This window comes from Aedes aegypti, chromosome 2 (genome assembly GCF_002204515.2).
Source record: "Aedes aegypti strain LVP_AGWG chromosome 2, AaegL5.0 Primary Assembly, whole genome shotgun sequence".
In the NCBI taxonomy this organism is placed as follows: Eukaryota; Metazoa; Arthropoda; class Insecta; order Diptera; family Culicidae; genus Aedes; species Aedes aegypti.
Genome location: NC_035108.1, coordinates 173957479 through 173985466, shown reverse-complemented (window position 1 = coordinate 173985466; position 27988 = coordinate 173957479). Strand labels below are relative to the sequence as shown.

The 27988-nt window shown below is 38.7% G+C and overlaps 1 protein-coding gene across 2 annotated transcripts in view; it reads right to left on the bottom strand.

Moving 5' to 3' along the window:
* Positions 1 to 1884: 1884 nt before the first annotated feature.
* LOC5566015 (serine-rich adhesin for platelets) overlaps positions 1885 to 27988 on the bottom strand; it is a 552340-nt gene continuing 526236 nt past the window's right edge. Inside the window, exons 4-6 of one of the 2 annotated variants that reach the window (XM_021843181.1) lie at positions 13356 to 13450; positions 12836 to 13292; positions 1885 to 5965 (exon numbers count right to left, since the gene is read on the bottom strand). In XM_021843181.1, coding sequence (XP_021698873.1) covers positions 5276 to 5965; positions 12836 to 13292; positions 13356 to 13450 — 1242 coding nt within the window. In that variant the 3' untranslated portion in view covers positions 1885 to 5275. Of the gene's footprint in view, positions 5966 to 12835; positions 13296 to 13355; positions 13451 to 27988 lie in introns of both variants that reach the window. The other variant, XM_021843180.1, reaches the window with a different exon arrangement.

Genomic DNA, 27988 nt, shown 5'->3' with positions numbered 1-27988 from the left:
ACCGTTTTGTCTCAAATTCCAAACAGACTCATATTCCGAACACTGGGTTTTTGTATGGCGATTTGGTTGAAATGTTTCGCTGAAATATATCACCAAATGACCAGGAAATAACAAACAATTTCAATTCAATTCTAACGTCTTTCAATCTATATACAGTCAACTCTCCATGAGTCGATGTTCTATTACTCGATATCGACTCATGGAACCATACTAAAAACATAAAATCATGGTTACTATGATGGTCCCTTCAAACAGCTTTCCAAAGTTTAGCTGTTCCATGCCTCGATATTTCCATGAGTCGATGGTCCCTTCAATATTGACTCATGGAGGTTTGACTGTATATATCCCGGAAGTAGTGACGATTCTCTAGTTCATGGCCTGTAAAATTAGCTCAGATAAATTTATTTGCGAAATTATTTATTTGAAAACGATTTATTCGTGCTGTTCGGAATTTGAATCAAGGTGTTTGGAATATGAATAGAAATATTAGTAGTAGAACGCTAGTGGCGCTGTTACCACAAAACTGATTTTAATTATTTTTACCTTCAGTTATCAGTTTTCGCTGTTTTTTAAATGCCAATGATTTGTTTTGGTCTTTTAAATTGATTTGACACTTTGAGGCCCGGTACTCAGGCTGTCAGCGCGTGGCAAACTAGATGTTGGTACAGTGAAACCTCCATGAGTCGATATTGAAGGGACCATCGACTCATGGAAATATCGAGTCATGGAACAGCAATCCTTTGGAAAGCTGCTTCTTGGGACCATCATAGTAACCATGAAATTTTGTTTTTAGTATGTTTCCATGAGTCGATATCGAGTCATGGAACATCGACTCATGGAGGTATCACTGTAACACGAACAGTAGCGACATTAGCATTCTTAGGTTAATGCTTCTACTGGAATATGAGACAGAATGAACACAGTGTTCGGCATTTGAATCGAAATTTTGTTGCATACTTTTTCATAAAAACAATACTAAACAAATTTAAATAAACATTTTTATCGGCACACCCAACAGCTGACAGACTTTGTAAAGAAATCTAAATTTTCACCAATATCGAATAATTTGTGCCTATCAGATGCATTTAAAGTCACTGTTGGCCTTAAGTGTTTTGAATATGATTCAAAATGGTACGTTAAACGATGCTTAAATGTGCAAAATTCAACGAATAAGTTCTCTTCGTAGAGCCTTTTGAGCTATTGAGTCTTCAAGTGATTCAGTAGTTTAGATGGTAAAACGATTGTCTGGCAAACAACAGTCGTGGGTTCAAATCTCACCTGCGCACTTGATTTTTTTATAATTTCACTCATAACTTGTAGCTCCACACCTATTAGCTTCTTGAGGTCTCGACTACAATAAGTAAAATAGTCGAGTCTAGTACACGACACTGAAGACGGCCTTACAGTTAAGGTCGAAATACGCGTATCTGTCAAAGGATACAAACTCTAGTGGAATTAAATGGAATAGTACTAAATTCGGTTTTTTCATCTACTTAGTTTTTTGAAGACAACCAGAAGTATCAATTAGGCAGTTACGTCACGAAGATTAGGGGAGAAGCATCCATCAAAGCATATTTAATGGTGCTCACACAGAGTTCTTAAGCTGGTTTGAAACAATTACTCCTCAGATAAATGTGCATCTTTGAAATAAAGTATGTGAAACTGTATGGGAAGGGTAAGAGTCGAAGGATTGATTTTTTTTTTTCTAATTCGGCTCCTTCTCATATCTTACTACCGCTGACTAAGCTCTTCTCATAGGTTCTGCGTATTGTAATGAAAATCAAAGGAACATTTTTAACCGCATCCAACATCAATGCTAACTATCCTGCTCGCAACAAAAACAAATCATAAGGTTTCCTCTACATTGATTGATTTCCTATTTTGAAGGCTCAAGAGTTGAGATTTTGCTTTCCAATGGCCACAAAACCGAGCTCGCAAAATCGATCGGCTGTAGGGTTAACCTCCCAATCTGCTTCGCCACCGCCATTCGGAAATACTCGAACATCGTTCGTTCTTCGCTAATTCGGAATTTTCACATTATTATACTACTAACAGCGCAATCCACCCTTATTTCCTGTCACACAAACACCGTACGATTAAAATTACTTTACGCTACATTCCCTTATTACTGGTTCTCCATTCTATACGTAATGAACACCGCTTAGTAGTTTTCCGTGTATTTTATTAATTCTTTACCTTGTATATATCACAATTTCACTTTCTCTTACGATTACATTTAGTTTATTAAATAAACTGCTTCGTGTCGTACTTTCGCTTTCTATCTTCCTGGGCAACGCTACACACTGAAAATGCAGAAACTATGCTTAGTATGCGTAACATCAACTGAATGTCGATCAACATAAAAGTTGCGTGAAATTTACACACTAACATAAGTTGATGCATTTCATTGTTTAATGAATTTCATTATCATCATGGCTGATGTGTGAATTTCACACGTTTTTTTGTGTCGTTTCACATCCAATTGATTCCCGTCAGTTTAAGCACAATTTTCTGTACACTTGCATCGAGCGAGCCTCGCAATCCCTTCTCCGGGGTTTGATTAAATCTGATTCGAAACATCCATCTATCATCCCGCGTGTGGAACTTTACTTATTTATTTTGGATACCTTTACGCCTACTTTTAGCCTACCCCATTTGAAATTTTGAATAATTTGGTTGATATTTAGCTGCAAATTTTGAAAATTCATTTCCCTAATCCTTACCTCTAGGTGTTTTTCTCCTCCATCAGTTTTCTTTTTTGTGGTAGTGTTCCCAAAATTAAAAACGAATCCTAACTTTGAATTTAAATGCCCCTCCATCTGGAGGGGTTTTATGAGTAAAATGATTTTTTGTTTAATCAATTTGGTAAATTATCACAATTCATTCGCGAAAACCTTCACTCTCTCGTCGTAAGCCATTTCATTTTCCGTTCGAAATCCCAAATCTATGACCAGACGCGGTTTCACTGAACCAATCTAAAAAAATGTGTAATGGTCGGCTTATTTCTGTTCGCCTTTTTCTCGGGCAAAAGGCCTCCTGACGAAATCAACGTTCTTTGCTGAATTAGAATAAAGTGTATTTACATTCTTCTGCGCTGGAACTCTTTCGCTCTACACTGTTGAAAAAGTTTACAAATCGGTTGTGTAAGTTTCCAAACTCACAAACCCGATGCATAAACCATTCCAAGTCTGTGCTTTTTGCACCCTTAATCTCTTTCTAGCTTTCTCTCTCTCTCTCGCGCTTCGTTTGGCTAAACTTAAACTCTCCGAAGTTTACTGTTTTCTCTAGTTTACTTGATTCCTTTGCCTACTTTTAAAACTATTACGCTCACTCCTTCCCTTTTTTCTGTAGTCGCCTCTCTCTCACCTGCGGATGATTCCTTTGTTTTAAATAGAAAGATTACACATTCCCAGCCATGTGATCTATGTAAGTGGTATAGTTATGTGTGTGGATGTAGTTTTGTTTTCTGTTGCTTGTAGTTGTAGGTTGGTTTGTTGGTTTGCTGCGGTTTTGCTTTCTTTATAGTAGTAGTTTCTGTAGTAAATATGTTATGTAGTTTGTAGTAGTAAAAGTTGTAGTTTATTGTTTGCTGCTGCTATTGACGAAAAAGCTTCTCATTTAATTTTGTTTTGCTTTGCGGTACACTGTTTTATTGTTTACGCGTAGGTTTGTAACGTGTGTAGTTGTTGCTGCCATATGGGTCTGCCTGTTTTTTTTTGTATGTGTTTGTATTTTTTAATATTTTTAAGCAGTGCGCATTACATAATTATTGTGTTTCGGTAGTACTTGAGCTATTTCCATTCCTTTTTGTGTTACTATTTTAGTGTTATGCATAAACTGGATTTATAAAGAAGCGAACTGTTACTTTTTCTGTTGTTGGTTCATTTGTTCATCAATGTACTAGCTTTTATTTTCTGTTAGGACTATTTACGAGTATCTAACTCCTTTCGGCCAATACAATTGATTTAGAATTAAATAATTTAACTTAAGAAATAATAAAATTTCGCTAGTATTTTTCTTTCTACCCTTCAACATGTCAAAGGGCGGAACGGCTGTCATTTTTATTCTTTTTTATGATTTTCAAATTGTAGTTCCTATTACATTATTCGCTTTATTACCCTTCCGTTATTGATAGTTCCTCGTTCGTCGTTTTGGTTGCACTCTTTACTAAATGGTAGTCTTGCACATGGATTTGATACTTCTTTACTTAGTTCTGTTCATTTTCTTACGCGCTACTGTAAAAATATATTTACTTTTAAAAGTCGGGGGATTTTCGGGGACTACTACGTGAATTTTTAGGCTACACACGAAAGAAATAAAATGTACAACTCATTCATACTGGAAGTGTCTATTCTTGTTTTCCTGCTTACAATTTGCTTTTTTTTTTCTTCTGCAAAAATTGTCGGCTTCTGGTGCAGATTTGATTGAGCTCTCCAAGCGAAATAGAAAATAATTTATTTCTAGCTATGTGGTAATAAAATCGCAGTGAGATCGTTTGCCCGAAGCCTACTACGAATACGAGCGATGACATTTTGTACTTGGTTGGTTTTCCGATCTTCGAAAAAAATTGGCATTTTGAAGTTTTGGATATTGCCATGAAAGCGTTTTGAATTTTGGGTAATCTAAAATTTCTTTGAATTTTGAAATCATGGCAGTTGAGCTTCGGTCGTAGGATGTTTTAAACAAATCGATTCACTTCTCCATAATCGGTATAAGTATATTCAACTGTTTTTGTTGGCCTCCTTCGATGATCTAAGGTGGCCAACAAAATAGACGACTCGTACTCGCCCTAGCCGTCCACTTAGATCATTTCCGCTAAAATGTTTCGAAATGTGCATTCCATCCTTCTCAATACAGCTCGCCGATCCTTATATGAACACTTTGAATTCTTTGATTACAGCCTGTCATCGAGCTCGAGTTCCATCACATGGCAACCGGCGCCAGCGTCGGTGCAGCGACGGGTAGCATCATCACCGGCTACTACTGCTGATCCTTTTGACCCTGCTCTCAGAGGAAGTCCGCAATCGGTGCAACCACCTCTGCACAAAGCAGAATATGAACAGCGCAGCGGAACTACCTCATCAGTCTTAGACCTAGCCCCAGCGATGCCTTCCCGTTTTCCCGGGGAGTGTCCTCTTCCCTGTCCGTTTTCATACACAGAATCACAAATATTATCACGACATCGATTAGCTAGCTTTACGAATAAAAAAGGAAACAGATCATCCGAATGACCCGCGTCAACATTTCAACTATCCTGTAGCGAGCGGCCTTCCGGTCACATGTAGTGAGAGCTTGTGTCCGGACTGGGACTTGCGGACAAGGACATTGGCGTATTGCTACCTCCCCCAAGCGAGGACCCCGAGGAGGCATTCGGAACCGACGAGGAGAGGCCACTTTGGGATGGCTGCTGATGATGATGGTGATGCTGCCTCTGCTGAACCGACGACGCTATCGATTGCCGATAATGATGATTATGATTATGTATTCCACTTACTGCTACATGATTCGTACTGTTGGATGAGCTCAACCCACTCCGACTACCACTAGAACCGACCAAGCTTCCGTTCCCGTAGGGATTGTTCCGATAATTGTTATTATTACAGCTAGTGTTGCTACTTAGAGTTCCGTTAATATTATTGTTGTTACTACTAATGCTAGTTGATTTTATTGATTTGTTACCTGTGATTGATCGCAGGATTTCTTTCAGTTTATCAGCCTTGGGTTTGGTGGTGCTGGCGTTAGTTCCAGCGGTGCTGGATGAACCGACTGCTCGGTTACCCATACTGACACCTCCGCTGAGCGAGTGGCTCATTGTTCCCGAGCCTCCCACTCCTCCACGGAGATGGCTGTTGAGATTGCTCATCGACGACGACGTGGACGACGCGCCCGATTGGTACTGGGCCGGAACGTCCCGTACCGTTTTGTTCGGTGGGGCCTTAACGTACGTGCGCGGGATTTCCGATTCCTGCAAGATAAAAGCAAAAAAGAAAAGAAGTTAATTGTATGCTGGCCAAATTTTGATATAAATCTTTTATAGAATTGTTTGGAGAATGCTCTGAAAGAATGAAAGATTCACTGATACCAAATGGAACCCTACCCAGGATTTCAAATAGAAACTTTGAACAGGAGTCCGAACAAAATTTTGATCAAGGATTCAGCATTGAATTGTGTTCAGTTTTCCGACCAGAATCCTGGAACAGAATCTTGTTTAGGATTCACAAAAGAATCCTAGGAATCCTAGGAAAAGAACCAAAATCGTGTTCTCTGAACAGAATCCTGTTCAAGATTTCGAACAGAATCCCGTTCAGGATTTCAAACATAATCCTGTTAATAATTCCAAACAGAATCCTTTTCAGAATTTCGAATAGAATCCTGTTAAGGATTAAGAACAGAATCCTGTTCAGGATTTCGAACAGAATCCTGTTCAGGATTCTGAACAAAATCCTATTCACGATTCCGAACAGAATCCTTTTCAGGATTCCGAACGAAATCCTGTTCAGGATTCAAAACTGAATCCTGTTCACGATTCCAAACAGAATTCTGTCCAGGATTCCGGGCAGAATCATGTTCAGAATTCCAGACAGAATCCTGTTCAGGATTCCGAAAAGAATCCTGTTCAGGATTCCGAACCAAAACCTGTTAAGGATTCCAAACCGAATCCTGTTCAAGATTCCGAGCCGAATCCTGTTCAGGATTTCAAACAAAATCCCGTTCAGGTTTCTGAAAAGCATCCTCTGCAGGATTCCGAACTGAATCCTGTTCAGGATTCCGAGCAGAATCTTGTTCAGGATTTCGAACAGAATCCTATTTACGATTCCAAACAGAATTCTGTCCATTCCAAACCAAATCCTGTTAAGAATTCCAAACCGAATCCTGTTCAAGATTCCAAACCGTATCCTGTTCGGGATTCCGAACATAATCCTGTTAAGGATTCCGTATAGAATCCTGTTCAGGATTCCGAACAGCATCCTATGTATTTAGGATTCTGAACAGAATCCTGATCAGGATTCCGAACGGAATCCTATTCTGGATTCCAAACCAAATCCTCTTAAGGATTCCAAACCAAATCCTGTTAAGGATTCTAAACCGAATACTGTCCAAGATTCCGAACCGAATCCTATTCAGCATTTCGAACAGAATCCTGTTCAGGATTCCGAACAGAATCCTTTTCAGCATTCCAAACCAAATCCTGTTCAAGATTCCAAACCGAATCCTGTTCAGGGTCCGATACATAATTCTGTAATTTCGTAAAGAACACTGTTCAGGATTCCGAACAGCATCCTATTCAGGATTCCGAATAGAATACTGTTCAGGATTCCAAACGGAATCCTGTTCATGATTCTGAACAGAATCCTGTTCAGGATTCCGAACAGAAACCTGTTCAGAATTTCGAACGAAATCCTGTTAAGAATTCCAAACCAAATACTCTGGATGAATTCCTGAAACATTTTCTGGGATAATCCGTGTTCGTGGGGCTTATTGAAAGACATACAGTCGGTGACAAAAGATTTTCCATACTAAATGTCCATGTTTGGGGATCTGTATCACAGCTTTTTTTAGACCGAATTAGCTAAAAATTTTGATGACGAACTTCAAATAACCTAAAGTTTTGTGTATATTGAGTTCACCTCATTTCAGTCATTTTCCGAGGAGTTTGAGAGGGTTGGTCAAACCGAGAGATTTTCGATTTATTTAAAAAAACAATGAACTATAAGTTGATGTGTTTTGCAAGTTTGTGTAACTTCCGAAAGTGAACAACTTTGCCGAAGAAACTAACCAACCAAAACTTACCGTTTTTGAATTAAATTGAACAGTCTCTTGGTTACTTACTTTTCTGTTTGACCAACCCTCTGAAGCTCCTCGGAAAAAGAATGAAATTAAGTGAGCTCAGTATACACAAAACTACAGGTCTTTTGTAGTTCGTCATCCAAATTTCAGCAAATTCGGTCTTCCAGAAGCTTAGATACAGATCCTCAAACTTGAGCATTTTGTATGAAAAACAGTATTTGGTTACTAACTATTGACACTAGCTGTATCTACGAAACTGTTTGAAGAATTCTACCCCATTACACCGAACGCCATTTCCCCGAATTCTATTACTCCGAATTCCATTACCCCGAATGTTTCGTTACACTGAATCCCATCTCCTCGAATGCTATATCCCCGAATTTACAATTATCTTGACATAATGATATTGATGACATTTCCCCATGATACTGGAATTCGGGGTAATGAATCAATTCGTAGCAACTGTCAAATCAAGTTTGTTATCACAAACTCAGTTGTGTAAGGTTACAAATTAATTCGTAATAAAAACTGTACACTCGCATTGCCTGTCAATTTTCATCATATAAATTATGCACATATATCTCCTCCACTTTTGTACGCATAAGGCCTTTTGACGACATCTTATACGGAATCCTTGCACATATAAGCATCGCATAACGCAAAAGGTAATTTCGTTATATGTACATTCTGGATGTGTGTGTGGTATTCGGGGTAATGGGATTCGAAGTAATGAGGTACAATCGTTTGAACTTGAAAAATCAGCATAGGCACTTCTTGACTAATTTTTGTGAAATGGTCTGGAAAAATTGTTGAGCAAATTTCTTAAATACCTTTGAAAAAACTTTTGTGGACTTCCCAAAAATAAATGGACGAATCTGTTGCTAAATTATAGAGGTACTTCTGCAGGATTCTTGTAAGATCTATTGGATGAATTCCTTAAGGTGATAATAGATCGAAGCCATTCCTCAAATTTTCAAGAGTACAAGACTTGAGAACCAAACAGCGCTCCGCGTTGAAAATTTATCCCATTGCTTACCACCAGCAAGCAAGTTATTTGAATGGGTTTCAACGCAAACTGTTGTCAAATTCTCCAGTCTAGTGCATTTAAAAATGCCAAGTTTGGCTTCGTTTTAAGGAAAAATTGGAAAGGTTTCAATTACATTTGTTAAAGAATTTTCCAATTTAATCCCTGGAATGTAGTTGAAAGATTTCTTGGGAAAGACCGTGTCCATGGCGTTGTATTAAAAAAAAAATCTACGACAACTGGTCGGGGTTCAGACAGACCGCACTTGATGATATTTGGCGTTCTAAAGAAACATTAAGGTGAAGATAAATCGAAGTCAAGCCTCAAATTTTGAAGAGCACAAATCTGGAGAAACAAATATCCGTTTAAGCTGAAAACCTAATCGAATGGTCACTAGCTGGTGGTGACCAATCGATCAAGTTTTCAGTTCAAAAGGGTGTTCAGAACTCCTGATTTGTGCTCTTAAAAATTTTAAGTTTAGCTTCGATTCATCTTCACCTTAAGGATTCCATCAATTATGTTTTTTCCTAAGCAATTTTGATATAGAATAGATAACTTCCATTGTTACAGCAAACATCGTAAATATTTTGATATTTCGTGTTCCTGGGCTACGTTTCCCTGGAGCCATTAAAAACGCTTGATCCAGTCTGTCTGAACACCCACCAACTGTTTGAAGAATTCTTGGAAAAATTGGTACGGACACTCTTCAAGAATTCTGGCAGAGTTTTATGAAAAAATCGTTGGGCATTTTTTCTAATATCTTGGATAAAACATTTGTGGGTTTTCCTAAAAATAAAAAAGAAATTTTCTAAGAAATCATGGAGGAATTCCGGTATGATCCTTGTTGAATCTCCTGGACAAATATTTTAAGTTCTTACAAAATGAAGCATCGGAATTACTTAAACACCGGATAGTCTTTAAGGACTTATTGGAAAAATGAGCATGAGCCCTCCAGTCTGATAAAGTTTTCTGGAAAAAAAATCGTTGAGCGAATTTCACAAAAAATGTTGGAAGAAACGTTTATACGTTTTTCTGAAAATAAACCTCTGGAGGACTTCTCCCCATTTAATTCTAAGAGAAAATTTCGGAGCAATCCTTGTAGAAACAACTGAAGGGGTCAGAGTTGAGCTGAAATTCTGGAAGAATTCTCTCAAGCTTCCTTCGAAAATTTTTTGAACGAACTCTGGGAGACTTATCGGAGAAAAAGTAGTAACTAGTACAACTTAAAGTATGGTGTCTATTCTAAGCAAACACATCAATCTGCTATCAGTAAAAAGTAGGATTCCACATGACAGCCTCTGTGGAGAATAAAAAAATAATCAACTGCAGTGACCTAGATTCGCCACCTCATTTTCATCCCTGTGCACAATTTCCATGCATGCTCTCACATTACTTCACTTTCCTGAAGCTTAAGCTTGGTTCCGAACTGGAAACCGTAGGTATAGGATACCAAGGCCCCCGACGACGCCACGATAATGATGGGTTTTATATTCTACGGAAAGGATGTTGTTTGGCAGCGGTCCTTTACTAGAGCTAGACTCGGTTGCAAAAGTATGCTAGTTGATTTGTGAGTACAGGTTTCTCTCGAATAATCCGATTACATCAGTTAGCTGTCACTTCCATAATGATTTTCAAGGCACGATAATGTCTTCTTTTTGGCATCACGTCCCCTCTGAGACACAGCCTGCGTTCCACAGTTATTAACTGAGGAGCTTTTTTCGCAAAAGTTGTCATTGTCGCATTCATATATCGTATGACAGGCACGACTAAACTTTATGCCCTGGGAAGTCTAGAAAATTTCCACTACGAAAAGATTCTGGACCAATCGGAAATCGAACACAGACATCTTCTGAATGGCTTTGCTTTGTAGCCGCGGACTTAACCACTAGGCTAAGGAAAACACAAGTTGAGTCTTGTACACGACATTCAAGACAGCCTTACATTTAAGGTCTGTCAAAGAATACCGGCTCTACCAACAGAAATACATTTGTGTGTTTTAATAAACGTGCTCACCGAATAGTATTGCCCTTAGCAACACCGCTATTAAAGATACTCTTGTAATACACCTCGTTGCACCAGTTTGCCATTGAATGCACTTTTCACATCCATACGACGCAAGCGAAACAAAGCACCCTCTTGGGGCGCATATACCTTCGTTTCTATGAATGTGTACTTACTAGAGAAGCAACCCCATTTTCCAGCATGGTAGGTTCCGATACCTAGAATGGCAGGAGCAGATCGCCCTGTTTCTAAGTTAAGTAGTTGACGGTGACGTTGCAGCAGTCCTTGGCTATTTTTAAAAATGGTGACCTGCTTAATGGGGGGTACTCGACTCATGTACATATGCTGCGCAAACTTGAGCTATGCGGATTTTGTTTCACGATAATAGGAGAAAAAGGGTTGATTTTTGTTTTCGTTCAGCAAACAGAGGGGATTTCAAAAACGTTCTTATGGATGAATATAACTCAGTGAAGTTCTCAGATTTTAAGGACGCTTCGCTACTTTACAACATCTCGACCTCATTGGAAGCTGTTGTGACCTTTCACGTTTCCATTTTTTCCTAGATTATTTCATGTATTTCTACCGAAATTATTCTAGGATTACTTTAAGACTTATAGTAGAATACTTCTACCCAATCAGATTTAATCTAGGGATAACTGACAAATATCCATAACATGTTTTTTTTTTTTTTCTGAAACAGCCAAAGAGGTAACCAGAAGTACAGTATTGGACAAAGCATTTGCACCTTTTTTGATTTTCCATACAAAATGGTGAAATTTGGAGGCTCAGATCTCAGTTATTTCTTGGACCGATGGAATGAAATTTTCACAGCACGTCAGACATCACTTGAATTTTAACATATTTTTAAATGATTTTTCCAATCACGAGCTTAAAAGTAATAATGGTTTGACTAAGGTGCAATTTTTATCGAAAAATTATATATGATTAATTTAAAATTAGGAAAACCCTACACATAAACCTTCTTTAGCAAACTTGTTCATATTATCTAAACCTACAATTTTGCTGAAGATGTCTTAATGATATTCCTTCAACTTTTTAAGTTACGTAAGTTTAAAAAAATTGTCAAAAATTTCACTTTATTCAAACTTTACCGTTCACTACTTTGAACTCGTGATTGGAAAAATCTTTCAAAAATATATGTTTAAAATAAAGTTGTGGCTGACGTGCTGTGAAAATTTCTTTCAAATCGGTCCACAAATAACTTTCAAAGTTGACCATTTTGTATGGAAAGCTTGAGCTTGAGCATGAGCTTGATTGGCCGCCCGTGGATGCTACTCCAGTATTGCCAGATCAGCTGCACTTACACAAGGAACCAACCGAATGACTGCTTGGGACTAACAGGCATCCTCAGTGTATAAGTGCTGGTGAACTTCTATTTTTAGCGACAATGGTGCCTGCCACATCAGAATGCAGACCAATGTGGGGAAGGGGGAGGAATTGATGATGCATTATACTGGCTCCCACGTAGACCGTATATACCACTGCATCTAAGCCAGTACATGCGGGAGTGTATGAATTGGGGGAAAGGCATGGCAGAGAGGTTTGCTTTTGTGGTTAGCAGACTGCCTATGTATCAGGCGTAAGGAAAGGCATGCGCGTGGAAGAATGGAAGCGTTAGGGAAACGGTTTCTTGTCCTTCTCTGGTTCTAGCGTTTGCTATGAACGAATAGTTTGAGTGTGATAGATTTAGAATGGAAGATAGAAGCAAGTGAGAGATATACAACTACAAAGTACGAGGAAAGGGACGGGCCTGGGATTGAACCCATGATCTTCTGCATATGAAGCAGAAGCGGTAGCCATCAGACCACCAACCCCGTCATAACTTTCAAAGTTGACCATTTTGTATGGAAAACCGAAAAAGTTGCAAATATTTTGTCCAATACTGTATGATTTTCTGTCGTTCCTAGGGTGACTAGAAGTTTCAAATAAAATGAACCCCGATGGTTTGCATTAGGTATCGATCAAATTAGCGGGGCTATACGGTATCTTGCATCAACTCACCTGGCTGGACGGCGACCGTATCTGCAGATCCCGGTCCGGCCCCCGTTCGCCATCGGGTAGGGCCACATGGTGCGGACACCGGCTATTGCTGGTCCCGCACGAACTGGTGTTGTTGTTTCCTCCGTAGATACTGCTGGAGCTTTGATGGTGACCGGGTTTGCCGTAGTTGCTGCTGCTGCTACTGCTACCGCTGCTGGAACCAGAACTTGCCTCCTTGTGGCGACTCCCGGACGTTGAGGTCGTCGTCGTCGCCGCCGTCGTTTGATGATACTGCTGTTGAGTTTGATGGCTACGATTGTTCATAAAATTGCTATTATGACTACTGCTACCGCTGACTAATAGATGATCTTGGTGGTGAAGCGCGTGATGGCTGTGATGGTGCACGTTGGGAAGATGCTGGTAGGTGTTGTTGGTGGCGATACTCGCTGTCACGCCGGACTCTACTCGTAATCGCCGGCTTCTGGAAGTGAGGGACAAAAGTTATAGAAGGAAGACCTTCGAAGATTGCTCTGCAACTTACCGTTCATCTCTAAGAGGTGGTGAGCTAATCGAACTGCGGGTAGGAACGCCGAGCCGCTCCATTCCCGCGTAGCCGGGCGACTGTACCGATAGCATCTGGAAAACGACAGAAAGAAAGGGCATTCGTTAAATTACTGTTGCTCATTTGCAAGGGTGGGTGTGGCAAATTTGGATGGTGATTTGGAGTGGACTGCAACCCGTTTTCGACGACGACGACGGCTGTATCAATTACGACGAGGCAAGTGCATATGCCAGTCTACCGAGTCAACCAACCGTCACCGAGGACGCTCAATTGGGCTCAATTTGCAGTTGGTCAAAAATGCAAATGTGATTCGCGACTGATTAACTTTCCTGTTTAACCTCGATATGGAAGTCACATAAACAAATTAATTAATTACTGCTTGGTTAATTAATTGCTAATTGCATACCGCTGATTGCCGATACCTTCGACGATGTAGGGCGGTTGCGATTGCTGCCACGCAATTTGTTGATTCGTTGTAGAGTGAGTTTTTTCCAAGTTCAATCACGAAATTTGTTCGCCGAGATTCGGAAAATATTGTAACGTAAAATGTGGTACCAATGAAATGCGGGGTAATATTGATCGGTACGACCCTACTTGAAAAAAAGTTCATATTAACGTCTAACTTTGGAACATTTTCAACACATGTGTCGCTATGTAGACAGCCTAGAGGTTTGCAACGCCCTATACACTTTATATAATGTATTCGATTTTGTTCGAAATTTTCTTATTTATAATCCAAAAATAATTGATTTATGTTGAATTCGATATCAGAGCATGATGTTCAATCGATATCTATTCAGCCACATTCTATTTAAATTCTTATACACTTATAATGGTGTTTGACATGCATGTTTGTTCAACTAGGTACACTTCATGTTTGTTCAACTAGGTACATTCTCCAATCCAGATCCAACTGTAGTGAAGTCAAACAGTAGTTTAGTTGTGGAGACATTTGATTCAAAATGTTCAAACTCGGCAGTCTCAGTGTTGTCGAATTGAGAGTAAATAGGTCGAGAGCGAATCCGTCAAATGCATTTCATCGAGAACCATCCATTGACCTCGACGAACCGAATCGCAGCAGAAGCCTTAAATGCTACTGCATATCCCCACACATCTCACTGATTATGCTGATTATCTTCAATTGGTGCGCTGATAGTGGAATTGATTAAATGCTGTCGTTTTATCGTATAAAGGACATGGTTTCTTCTTGGTTTGGGTTGTTGTGATGTTCATAAGCCACTTACCGAATCCGAAAGAGGCAAGATAAGCTTTTTTTAGAGCTCGGTAACATGCAAAAACAGAAGTTCACCTTACAATTGCTTTTGAAGGTCCAAAGATAAGATTCAGTTTAAGTAGATGCAAACAAAACAGAAGAGATATATCAAGATATACCAATCCATCCGTATGTATAGTGTACAGTATTGTCCAAGATAAGTAGATTCATATTTATTTCATGCTTTTAGAGTTTGTAGAATTGCATGGTCAAACCACTGGAGCGGAAAATTTGTCGAGATCATTCAAGATTACGGCCACGAATGCTACAAAACGGTTCTGATACATTGACCAATCGTGTTGGTGTAAAATTAATTAATTTTCACGATTTGTGTCTTTCGAGCGATGTGGACTTGAGTGCGACGACGTCATCGCGCCTCTGAAAAACACTCTTTTCGCAGTACCTTTGCAGTCATATTTAATAAATAATTGCATTGCATTAAAACGAATTTATTGTTGTGTTTGTTATGAATTTTTCCTGGAAAATTAGGTCGATGAAACCAACAGCCATGCTAGCCTCCCAAGAACGCCATTGTTTCCCAATGATGCAAGATGATAAATAGCATTATTCTTTACCCCTTATTTTTCTTACCGTCCCAACGTATGATTAAAGAGGTAAAAAGTGCTACTGCAGCTCTAAGTAATAATTCTCTCCGATCCTCGCCGATGAGGCTTGACGTCTTTTATACTATAACTTACAGTCGCATTGGCAAGCTCTGACTGGGGCCCCTGTTCAGCAACCAGACCGTGGTAAATGACCCGAACACGAAATTAGCGACAAGAATGCAGCGGCAGAGGTATTTTTCTCTGAAATTTGTATGATGGTTTTCGGCTAAATTGACTAAACTAATATGAAGTAAAATGAAAATTTATGATTTCTTTCGTTCATTTGTGATTGCTCACAGAATGCATATCAAGAATAACCTGACTAACAAACATAACGCGTAAATTAGTCTACGAAAGGATTCACTGTACAAAAACATTATTGTTAAAGTATCGAAATTCAAATAAGTCAAATGTTATTCGCATTTGGAAATATGGAAACCAAACACGTATAGTAGATGTTCCAGAAAATATGATAAATCAAAAAGCTTCCAAAGAGTAGATTATCATTCTTTTACGGATTCGGACATGTACACTCAACCACTCTTTAACTCTTATGTGTAACAAACTTGAATCGTTCCAACAATTGTCTTGCTCTTTAAAAGGTGAAAAAAGCATTCGAAAGTGTTTGGCATGAAGGCTTGATTGTAAAAAAAAAATGATTTTCTAACACACTTTGGATTATAGTCATCTGTCTAGGGTTACCATCCGTCCTGATTTAGGACATGTCCTGATTTGGAAATTCTTTTGAAGCGTCTTGATTTATTTATTGTATTTCATGTTTTGTTCTGCTTCTTCCTGCTTGGCGAAGATCATGCAATATTTTATACAATTTGAATTGGGAAAAACTATCTAAAAAACAAAACACAGCAATAATGTTCAAATGGAATCTATCATAAAACCCATTTAGAGTTTTGTGGTCCAGAAATCGACTTCAACTGCGTGAAACGTGGGTTACGTTTCATATTGTATCACAACACCTTCAGATTCATTTGGACTCGTACTAAAACAGAAGCTATCATCAATGGCGTATTTTCCCAGCATTTCATCGGTATTAAAGTGGAAGAGATCCCCGAAACACCGATTGTTAGTTTCAGTTAAGATGTTAGCAACCAAAGGAACATACAATTATTGCATAATTTATGATCTCACCCTAAAAGCCATTGGTAACCGAATGTTTAGCACGCTACTTTTAGGAAAATGAATGGACCAAGATAAAAACTACCATCGCTGGATGATAGAGGAGGATGTCTTCATCATTGTAGCATTGTTTAATGACTTGTAAATCCACTCGTTTGTTCAGTATCGACAACCACTTAGTTACCAATGGCTTTCAGGACGACAGCTGTTTACAATCTCCTTGCAATATGTTGATGCATCGTATTGAAGATGTTTTCAAGAAGTACAATTTGCATTTTCAGTTTAGTATTAATAAGAACCTAGGAAGAAATTTAAAAAAAAATACCGCCTGACATCTCGTACTACACATAAACCTGAGTTTCTGGAGAATGGTTCTCAGAATACACTGTAAGTGGTTTCCAGGGAAGATCTTTGTCCGATTTCTCTCAAAAACTTTGATTGATTTGCTTCGAGATCCTTAGCGAAATCTCACGTGATCTTATTGGAAACTTCACAGAAGCTTCTTTGAAATGCTGAATAGATTCTTAGATTGTAAACCATGTTTCTAGGAATCTTAGAGTCATAATTTCCAAGCGAGGTACTGAGTAGGTTTCTCTGAAATTCGTCATTTCTGGAGAGATTGTTACAGGATTTCTTGGGATATCTAAATAGATTCGTTGAGGCTCTCGACCGATTGCGAAAAAAAATTGTTTTGATGGCATCCTGGCGAGATGCTTGATGTAATTTTAAGCAAATGTTCTGAAAAAAGGATACTTTTGTGGTTATTGATAGATTTCGAATAATAATCATGAGAATATTCTTGTCAGATACCCAAAATCATGGATGAACTTTTAACGAGGTTTCGACGACTTCTTTCGACTTGCGTAATCGAAACACCCCATTGTCTTCGGAAAAGTGATGGATTATTGTTAAAGCAAAAGGCAATTTATGCTCATACCGCTAATTAGAAGTTTCACCAGAAATTACAAAACCAGACGTCAACATTAATATTTGAAGAAACATATCAATAAAATCGCTGACATTTGAGACAAAATGGAACTTACAAGAATAAGTTGTGAAAATTGTAATATGTCTTGTTTTCGAATCTCCATGAGATGGTCACCCTACCTGTCAAATTGTGCACTTCAGATTATCAGAACTCCAAGTCATCATCATCCGTTGCACAGTGGTGCGCCTTCATACAAAGGTCGGACAAAACCTCAAATGCGTCTCAAATCGCTTGAAAATGATGACCTATTAATTTTCTTCGATATTCGATATCATCCCATTGGAATTAACCGTCAAATTTCGATCTCTAGTGATATTCGTCCAGATTAAGATTTTTCATATAATCAAATAAAAAAGATAGTTTCGCAAAAATTTCGGTTAAAACGCAAAAAAAATCTGCATAAACCTAAACTAGATATAAGGTAAAAAGGTGTAATGCCATAAGGAAAAACTGCTCTATCGCAGTAGCAAATGCATCACTTCTAAAGTTTTTTATGTCAAGGTGTTGCTTATTTAGTTGGTCATGCTCTGCATGTAACTTTCACTTTCCAGGTTGCTTCAAAAAAGTGTACAAGATGTTTTTTGTAAACCGTCCCAATGTTTACATTTTAAAACAACCCGGTAAATATGCCCCTCCCCTAGAAAAAAGGTCCGCAGCGTTGTAGAAATGTTTGCAAGGAGAATTCCGCCACCTGCTAAGCTTAAAAGGGTCCATTAGCTTTCGTCTTCCGGTAAAAGTTTTTGTAATAAGTACAATAGTAAAGAATGGGCTGATCGTAGCAAGCGGTGACCGCAAACGGACGTTTCTAAAATCTTGCTGCTGTTTTTCTCGTGCGCAACATCATTTTTTCGCGAATATTCAAGATATGTAATCATATTTACGTGTAAAGAAGCTTCAATCCCGTGATAATGCAGAGGGGCGTATTGCCCCGTTGGGGCGTATTACACCGAGTTACCCTTCGAATGCAACTTCCTTTTAATAATTTGAGTTAAATTTCAAACGAGTAATGAAACAGGATAGTTCAACCCCGTTAGGCCGAATGTCGTTAGGCCAAAGGTCATTAGGCCGAATGCCGTTATGCCGTAAGAGTCGTTAGGCCAAAAGGGTCATCAGGCCGAAAATTACCGATAGTTCTAATGAACCGTGGTCTAATATGTACTTAACAGGGATATGTCAGGATTATTTGCTTCTAGGCCGCCGAGTAAATTTTTAGGTCCTATAGATTGTTAGTTGTAAGATCAGGATAATTTGCATTACCTAGAAGGTCACAATACCCGTTGTGATATATGACTAGAAAGGATAGCCTATGATTAAAAGAAGGAAAAAAAACTAATGAATGTGACATTTGAAATAGTACTAATTTGTGTAATTTATGTAATTTCGGCCTTAGAACCCTTTCGGTCTAACGACCTTTTGGCCTAATGACCCTTTTAGCCTAACGGCATTCGACCTAACGACCTGCACCCAAACAGGATGCAGATTAGAATGTCTTAATAGGTAAATTGTAATGATTTTTCTCCTCTAGGGGCAAGAAAAACTATTGTACGTTTGAAAGTATGTATCATTCGCCGCTAAATAGTGGATGACTCATTATCCCTAAACACTTCACATAATACGGGCGAAGATTTGAAAATTCACCAACATTTTAAAGAAAGATAAAAAAATCATTTATGTTACAAGTAACAACTTGATATGTTAAAAACTAAGCAGCTGTCATCATATCTAAGGCTTAAGAATATGTTTTCAAATGAAGCCTTTTGAGCTTAAAACGGTTATGATTTCATTGAGATACAGCAAGTTTGAAGTTTGGTAGGTAAACTATAGTTGATAAATTCAAAGCTGACTCTACGATGACACTTGCGATGCTGCCAAAAATCGAAAACAAAACTGATAAATCTCTAATTTTGGAAAAAATCGTCACTAAATGGTTCAGAAATATAAAACATATTAACAAATGATTTTCAGAACATGAAATTTTGATGTTTTGTCCGGCCACAAATTTCTGAGAGATATAATGCACATAATTGGAGCGTTAATAGATGCGTCATTTCTTGCATGGAACTAATTCAGATGAAGGAAAAGGACATTCTGACGGAGATGATCAACTAGAAGGTGATTCGTATGCAGCGTATCACACGAAATGAAGACGGCAGAAAGGTTAAAACACCGGCACTAATCTATACGTTCTCTAAGACTACGTATCCGTTGTATATGAAAGTCTGCTTACTACGAGTTGCTACTTGTCCCTATATTCCGAACCCGCAACGCTATGTCAATTGTTCGCAGAACTTCCATGGGGAAGAATGCGGTGAAACTCTGTTGTGTCGTAATTGCAAGGGTGACCATCAGTCAACAAATCGCCAGAGTGCGGTCTACAAAAGGGAAGTGGAAGTGATCACAGTGAAAGTGAGCAAGTTTCCCAGAGGAAACAAGTTGGTAGCTACGCCCAAGTGGTAAACCAACAGAGCATTTTTAAGAGGAAGTTGAAGGAGATGGAAGCGACCATGTTCTAAAAAGATGAGAAAATTGACAGGTGACATGATCAGAGCAAAAAGAAAAACGAGAGGATGATCGAGCAGATGATGCTTTCATCAAGCAGATCAAGCAGCAGTCTAACCCAGAAAGAGTTCACCATGTGAGGGAAACCATCGTCGTGTTTGAACAAAAGCTGCATATAGCCCCCTCACACTTTTGTTCAGCTATTAAACATCTAATTTTGGCGATTTTATTCAGCTTCAAGCTTATTTGAAGCTATACGGAACCAGCCTTCCAGGATTAATATGCGCTTATATAGAATTCCCCTGGATAATAATAATTCTATTTTTAGAACAGATGGCTGCCATTTAAGGCTTAACGATCGCTTATTCAACCTTTATTCAACAGTAAACCAAATAAAAATTAAAATTAACAGGTCCATGGTTTTGGGTACTATTAATGCTACTAACAATTCCAAATACGTAGAAAAGATGTTTGCTGAAATTTAGAAGTGAAGAATATTAGTTATGAATAATTGAGAATTGGACTGGGATTCATTGATTTATAGTCACTCACCTTATCATCTGCTCCACTTGAGACTGTATGATCAATAATGGAAGCAAGAGAATAATTTAACAACTCGTTTGAATAACGGCTATACACTTTTTGATTAAAGGTTGAATTGAGGCTGGAGAAGCAATTTCAACGCTATGCATAAACACTTGAGTCAGTTGTCATAAGTGTGTTGTGATTTGTATTCTTCAAGCAGAATCCCCGATAATTGTAGATAATTTGTGTTAAATGCAAGTTTAAAATGAATACAGTTGAAGTGGGAAATCAATTGTTTTTACCGTTCCCAGGAGCTTATTTTTGAAAAATGATAAGCTTGAGTTCTTTTTAAGTAGAGTAGTGTCTGTGTAGCAACAATTATCCACTCCATGTAAATCAAATTTGTTTTTTAATGAATGAAAACTGGATTGGAGCATTTTAAACAAACATTAAATTCGTAGTACACCATTCATCAGAATGTTCATCACTGAATCACTGTTCAGAAAATGTTCTCACTGTTCAGCTTTCATTGTTACTTGTGTTGTTTGTGTAATTGTGAATGTGAATTGATCGGTGTTCAGGCGGACTGAATCAAGTGTTTTTTTTAATGATTTCGGGAAAACGTACCCCAGGCATTCAAAATTTAAAAATATATGCTTATTTGTTGTAATGCTGGAGCTTATCTATTTGATAATATCTCTGTATCGAATTATCATCGGATAACTCAGAATTTATGGAGTTTTTTTTTTTAAATTTCTTCATTAGAATCATTCCAAACATTTCATTCTTTTCTTTTATCTAGGTGTTCTGTGTTATTGGACAACACTATCATCCTAATTTGGTAAAACAAATCTAAGATTTTATTAACATTTTGTTAACAACATATTACATTTAACTTGCCGTAGCAGTTCAGATTTTTTACAGGTGGGTTTGAGTTCACCTGCTTATAAGAGAAAAAAATAACGTTTTTAATTGACTTAACCTTACTTAACCTAAACATATAACGCATTAATCGTGGCAATAGAAGATTGCAACGATTTTTGCCTGAAATTATTAATTATATTATTTGACATTTGTTCCAATGTTTCAACATTGGATATTCTATGTAACTCATTGGTACTATACCAGGGAGGAAGCTTCAGAATCATTTTCAAAATTTTATTTTGAATTCTCTGCAGAGCTTTCTTCCTGGTATTACAACAGCTAGTCCATATTGGTACAGCATACAACATGGCTGGCCTGAAAATTTGTTTGAATATCAAAAGCTTGTTCTTAAGACAAAGTTTTGATTTTCCATTAATTAGGGGATAGAGACATCTTACATATTTATTAAATTTGGCTTGATGTTATTTTTGAAAGTTAAATTCTTATCTAGCATGAGCCCTAGATACTTAACTACATCTGACCAATTTATTGGAACCCCTCTTCTCGTGACAACATGTCTACTTGAAGAGAATTTATGGAGTTATCAACATATCTGTTTGACGAAAAAATATCATCTGGTCCGGTCGCAACACGCAATGAAAGAATTCCTGTAAGAGCTGGTGTTCCTCAAGGCAGCATTTTGGGACCAATATTATACAATATTTTCACATCTGGCTTACCTGAGTTACATCAGAGATGTAAAAATTCTTTGTTTGCGGATGACACAGGCCCCTCTGTCAAAGGTCGAAACTTGGTGTCATCTGTAGTAGATTGCAAAAAAGTTTGGATATTTTTTTCTTCATACTTGCAAAAATGGAAGATTTGTCCTAATGCCTCCAAAACTCAACTAATAATGTTGTCACGATGAGAGGGATTCCAATAAATTGGACAGATGAAGTTAAGTATCTAGGGCTCAAGCAAGATAAAAAAATAACTTTAAAAAATCAAGTTGAGGGCATTAAAGCCAAATGTAATAAATATGAAAAATGTCTTTATCCACTTACTAAAATGAAAACAAAACTTTGTCTTAATGACAAGCTTTTGATCTTCACACAAATTTTCAGGCCAGCCATGGTGTATGCTGTACCAATATGGACTAGTTGTTGTAATACCAGGAAGAAAGCTCTGCAGAGGATTCAAAATAAAGCTATGAAAATAATTCTGTAGCTCCCTCCCTGGTATAGTGTTAATGAATTATATAGAACATTCAATGTTGAAATATTGGAACAAATGCCACATAAAATAATTAATAATCTTAGACAAAAAACGTTGCAATCTTCTATTGACACGATTAATGCGTTATATGATTAGGTTAAGTTAGCTTAAGTCAATTGAAAATAATAAAAAAATCTGTATCTGTAAATCGAAGAAAAATGTGTCTGTCAGCATTCGCTACTTTCATTACTTCCACGACACTTAATTGTGAAATTAAATCCCTCTGTGTGTCTGCTCAATTCGAACGACCCAATCAGCTCACCTCGCCTGCGGAAAATTACCGGAACCGGTCACTTGCGGTGTGGTCCTCGAACCGAACGATCGAACGCCGCCAAACATATAGTGAAGTCCAAGAAACCTATCAGGTGTCTTCGGAGGGTTCATTGTTGCGTCGCTGTTGTTGGTTGGACAATTTTCGCTCGAACGTTTCTTGTTGACTTCTAGGAAATCCACCGCGAGCAGTTTACGTTGTCTGGCAGGCGCGCAGGATTCAAGGAGACAGAAAAAATAAGCCTCCCAAGCAGCGCACGGCACCGTTGATTGGCACTCATTAAGTTCGAAAAAAAAAGTGCGTGCTCAATATCGCTTTTTTTGTTGCTTTTTACATTCGACGAATCGCTCACAGCACTGACTGGGGTTCTTCTGGGAAGGCAAGGGCAATTTGAGCACAGAGGGCTACGTTCTATTCAGGCAACGTGTGCAGGAGGGGGTCTCTGAAAGTGGTTGCCACCGTTTCGGAAGCACCGCGCCGCCTGGTTCGAGACTTTACGTTTTATCACGAATCGATTTGGCTACGATTGCACAAAAATGACGCCGCGTCGGTGCACAGTGGTTGGTTCTTGAGCAATTGATGGCCAAAATCTTAAAACTCTCTTATAAATAGTAAATATGAATGTATTTTTTCTTAACTTTTACATTTGACGTAGTTTTTCCCATATTGTAGAAATAATGAATGTAATGTTTGGAATGATACTAATAAAGAAATTAAAAAAAAGTGTCCAAGTGTCCTCCATTTTTTAGTTTCAACATAATTATTAAGCCAATGGCTTCAGAAAAAGCATGTTATGTAGAACCTGAATAGCTGGTTAATTATGGACCGCTAATATAATTTTCTTTGTTAAAAATCATGTCCACAGTCCATTTAAAGAGTTGTTTGAATTCAAAACTCAATGAACTAAATTTTTTATTTATGTCATAAACATATTTAGGAAGCTGAAAAAATGTTACTGTTTGGAGAGAACTACTTTGATTTTTGCCTTCGAACCACTATGCGGTGACGAATGGTGACGACGAATGTCGCAGACACTACAACGGGTCGGCTGGATTATTGGCTGGAAATTGATCGAAAGCAACAAAAAAAAAGTATAGTGCGATGCAGCACTAAACGAGGTCAGCTTGTTCATAATGGGGCGAATCGAAAACGAAGAAACCCCCCTGCGAGTTGGTGCACATACCAGCACGAACGGAATCGTTTGCCGGTCGCTATTGAGCCGGCCGGTCTGATGTCCTAGACTGGATAATTGCACTCTCATGAAATTGCACCATGCAAAAATAATCAGCCGACGAAGCGAAACGATGCACCCCGTATATGGAGCTGCTAGCTCTAGAGCAATCGCCGCGCCCTGTTGATGCATCGATGGACGACGGTCTCAGGGCTAATCAGTGAGCCATCAGCCAGCGTCGATTGGATCGCTCAAAACATCCTGCTCGGATGGGCTGTTATTGTTCTTATTGCTGAGAAAAAACCGGTAGGCCTTCCTTGGTTTTGTGGTAAATGTCCGCGGCTACAAAGCAAAGCCATGCTGAAGGTATCTGGGTACGATTCCCTGCCCTTGAGTTCCAAGGGCATAGAGTGGGAATGCTCTTAGAATGCTTAGAAGCTCTGTCCTAGTAAGGACGTAATGCCAAGAAGAAAAATAATGAGGGTAAGATGGTTCAAAATACCAAATAACTTCAATAGATCGTTGAAGGTAACTCTTTCGGTACTCATCATATCAATCAAAGACGCCACCGTTGTAAACTTTGAATTCAATTTTTACTCCTCAGAAAAACCTTGGAACCGCCTCATTTTTCCATCGCAGAGGAATTTCTGTCAAGCCTGCGATAGTTAACAGTGTTCATTAAGTTTGAATGCAACTTTTCGGCGTTGTGAAGGTGCGCACCATGTCGTTCTCAAAAAGTTCCTCTAAGCCTCATTAGAATTTTTTAAAAGAATGATCATAATTCAAGAAGAAAGGGGTGGTGGGGAGTTTTAAAAATGTATTTGAAGGGGATTTCAAAAGATTTGAAAAAATAATGCGAGGAACATTCAGTAACAACTATTAACAAAAAATCAGCCTTGTGCCCCTACTACAATCTGATATGCCCCTCTTCCATGGATGGGTGACACAATAAGTTTTAAGAGTATTTAAAGAGATTTGAATTCCAAAAAAAAAACAGAAAAAATAGCTAATTCTCACTTACGCCCCTACCAGGTTTTGCCCCTCCGGAAGAACTCCTCAAACGACCTTGAAATTCAATTTAAAGCCATCTTGAATACTTAAAACTACTCCAACAAGGCGGTCATAATATATTTCAAAAGGTTCTTAGGATACTTGAAATTAAATTGAAATTGTTGTCTCTGTGCACCACGGCGTTCGCAACTCGTAACTAGATATATGTAAGCCGTGGTCTGTCGTCATGTCTATCTATCAATATGTCTTTCGCTCTATCTCTAACGCTTTGCGAGCAATGTGGATTAACTTGCATACAAGTTGAAAGCGGGTGGTATACCTGTAGGCGATAGGTAATACATATGAATGAAAGTCAAAGGAAGCGGAAGACAAAGCATAACAAGAAGAAAAGTAATAAGAAAAATAAGAAGCAAAGCACACATTACAAAAATTATGTCATTAGACGTCACGGTGTCTCCATAACAACTCGTTTTTTTAATCATTTTCCTGTACCTCTCACCCAAGGTGGATTGATCCAATTTTTCATGCAACCCTTTCTCATCACCCAGAATCAAACTCGCATAGTGCACACCCGTCGCGTCGCTGGCTTTGCATAATTGCCGATGTACACTTCAAATTTTACGTTTCCTTGGCTCCGACCGACCGACTGGGAGCGCTCAAATAATTTGAATAATTTAATGTCTCGTCCAATTATGTTGCGTCGGCGGGGATGCCATCATCCCTCCCGGTGCCAATCCAACGAGGAGATGATGGAGATTCTATCAAGGTTTGCTGCCACTTGAGTTGCTGCACTGCGCTCTCTCGTTATCGTCTAGTGGCGATGATGGTTTGCTAACCTTTCAAATTAGCGTCACCGAAGCGAGAAAGTACGGCCTTTACTGTTCAAGACGGCTCGATGCAAATGAGCTTCTATGATTGTGATTTTTAGCCTGAGAAGACTATCATTTTTTAATCTGACAAGTAATTGCAGTTTATTGCTGCGTTCTAGAATGTGATGCATCGATATTGTTCCACAGGTGAGGAAAGGTTCAGTCAAGCAGAGTATAATAATATGCAAAACAGAAGCTGCATTTTTGCGCCAATGCACAATTGGCAATGCCCATCCTACAATAATGGTTGCCGTCTTTGGCCGTTTGGTAATCGTCATATTTTGCTCAATCAGCACGTTCCGCTGAGTCGCGCCGTCTTTCGACGTCTTTGGACAGAAACCCACGATCGTTCAGCAATGATACCCATCATGACGGGATTTGAGGCACGGTCTGTCAGCGGGCTAGGGGTATGCGATATTTCGAATGATTCCTTTAAACACTGTTAAAAACGAAAAAAAAAACTCGGAAATCCACGGAATCCAAATGGAGTGAAGTTTGTGCTTCCCAATTTTGTTTTGTTTCGTCAAGCTGAAAATATCGCAGAAAGTTTTCACTTACAAACTAAATAAAACGGAATTTCTGCTGGATCGCTGAGAAACATATATTTAAAAAATCTGCTCATAGAATATTTTCTATAAACTAAAATCTAGTTTTACGAGAATAACTTTCAACAATCTCCTGTACTTCTGAATGAGTTATCCAGAGTTACAAGTACAAAGCTTTTGAAGGCATTTTAGGGTGAATCTGAGAAGCTCATACTTGTCCCTGAGAACATCTGAGAACTTGGGTAGACTTGGGAACCGCTGTGAACCCTTTGGAAGTACTTGGCAACACTTTGGAAACCCTTCAGAATCTTTTGGAAGCTCCTGGTAATCTTTAGGGAATCCATTGGAGAATTCTTGAACTCTTTGGCACTTTTGGACAATCTTCCGAGTAACGTTTCGTTTCGCATGACATAAAAAATGTATATTGCACACCCTTACCCGGGGCTGCATTGTGTTCCGTGCACCTCGCTCACTCATTGTATTTTTAAAAATCCATAACAATAAGTTTGCTACAATTTAAAGCGATGCAGCTGCAGTTGCATACTAATTAATAAATTGTCTCCCTGTCTTTTGTTTGTCTGGGCTGCCCCCAATTCACCTCGTCCGCCCAGCCCTGCCAGACATAGGTATGGGTGTCAACTGCAGCTCACGCACCAAATGATTTCAGATTCAGTTTTGCTCCGACAGGAAACTCAAGTTGGACCCACGTTGTCACCTTCGGCTGTACCGATTTGATAACTGAGGGGCGTATCACGATCCACCTTTTTCTTTCGCTTGCATCGCCAATTGCTAGCAGATATCTAGTCTAGCCAGTCGTTAGTCAGCAGAAAGGTAACGACCACAATACGTCGCGACGCAGTTTTGAGGCGTACGCATGCATGGTGCAGTAGCGCAAATAGAAACAGGAGCAGAGGTGGGCAGGTGCAGTGGTTCTTAATGAAAAACGGAACGGTCATGATTAAGATGGCCAAGCTCCAAGCTATTCATTTAGTACAGAACTGTCCGAGTTAATAGAGAACAATTCCTTCAGAACAAATCTTCTGGTTTGAAGACAAGAAATAATAATAGCAGGGCCACCCAACGGACAATTACTTCATTGTGGGCGGCCCGTGAAGAACTTGAAGACCCTTCTCATATCTGGCTCTAGAAACTTGATTATGCTCCCCTTCATAATCTATTAATTGATCTATTCCAGGGGTTTCAGTCAAATGAAAAAAAAAAAAAACACGAACATTGAGGATCATCAATCGAAGATCATCCATGATCATCAAATATGTAGTGTAAATTGTTATCAGAGGGATTAAGGGTAAGGTAACAGCACACTCAAAAAAAATACGGATTACGGTGAAACTTCACCGTAATCTCAACAGCTGAAGGTTCGGTGAAACCAAACAATCTGTAAAATCGTCGAACAAAATCATGAAGAAAAACAAGAAAATGGTTCGACCGGTAATCGAACTCCCGACCTACAGCAGGAAGCAGTCTTGCTACCACTAAGGAAGTTCCAGAGCGGCTGTCACACGATTTCACAGAAGTTCGGTGAAAATAATGCTGTTACCAAACTGTTCGTTAGTATTTC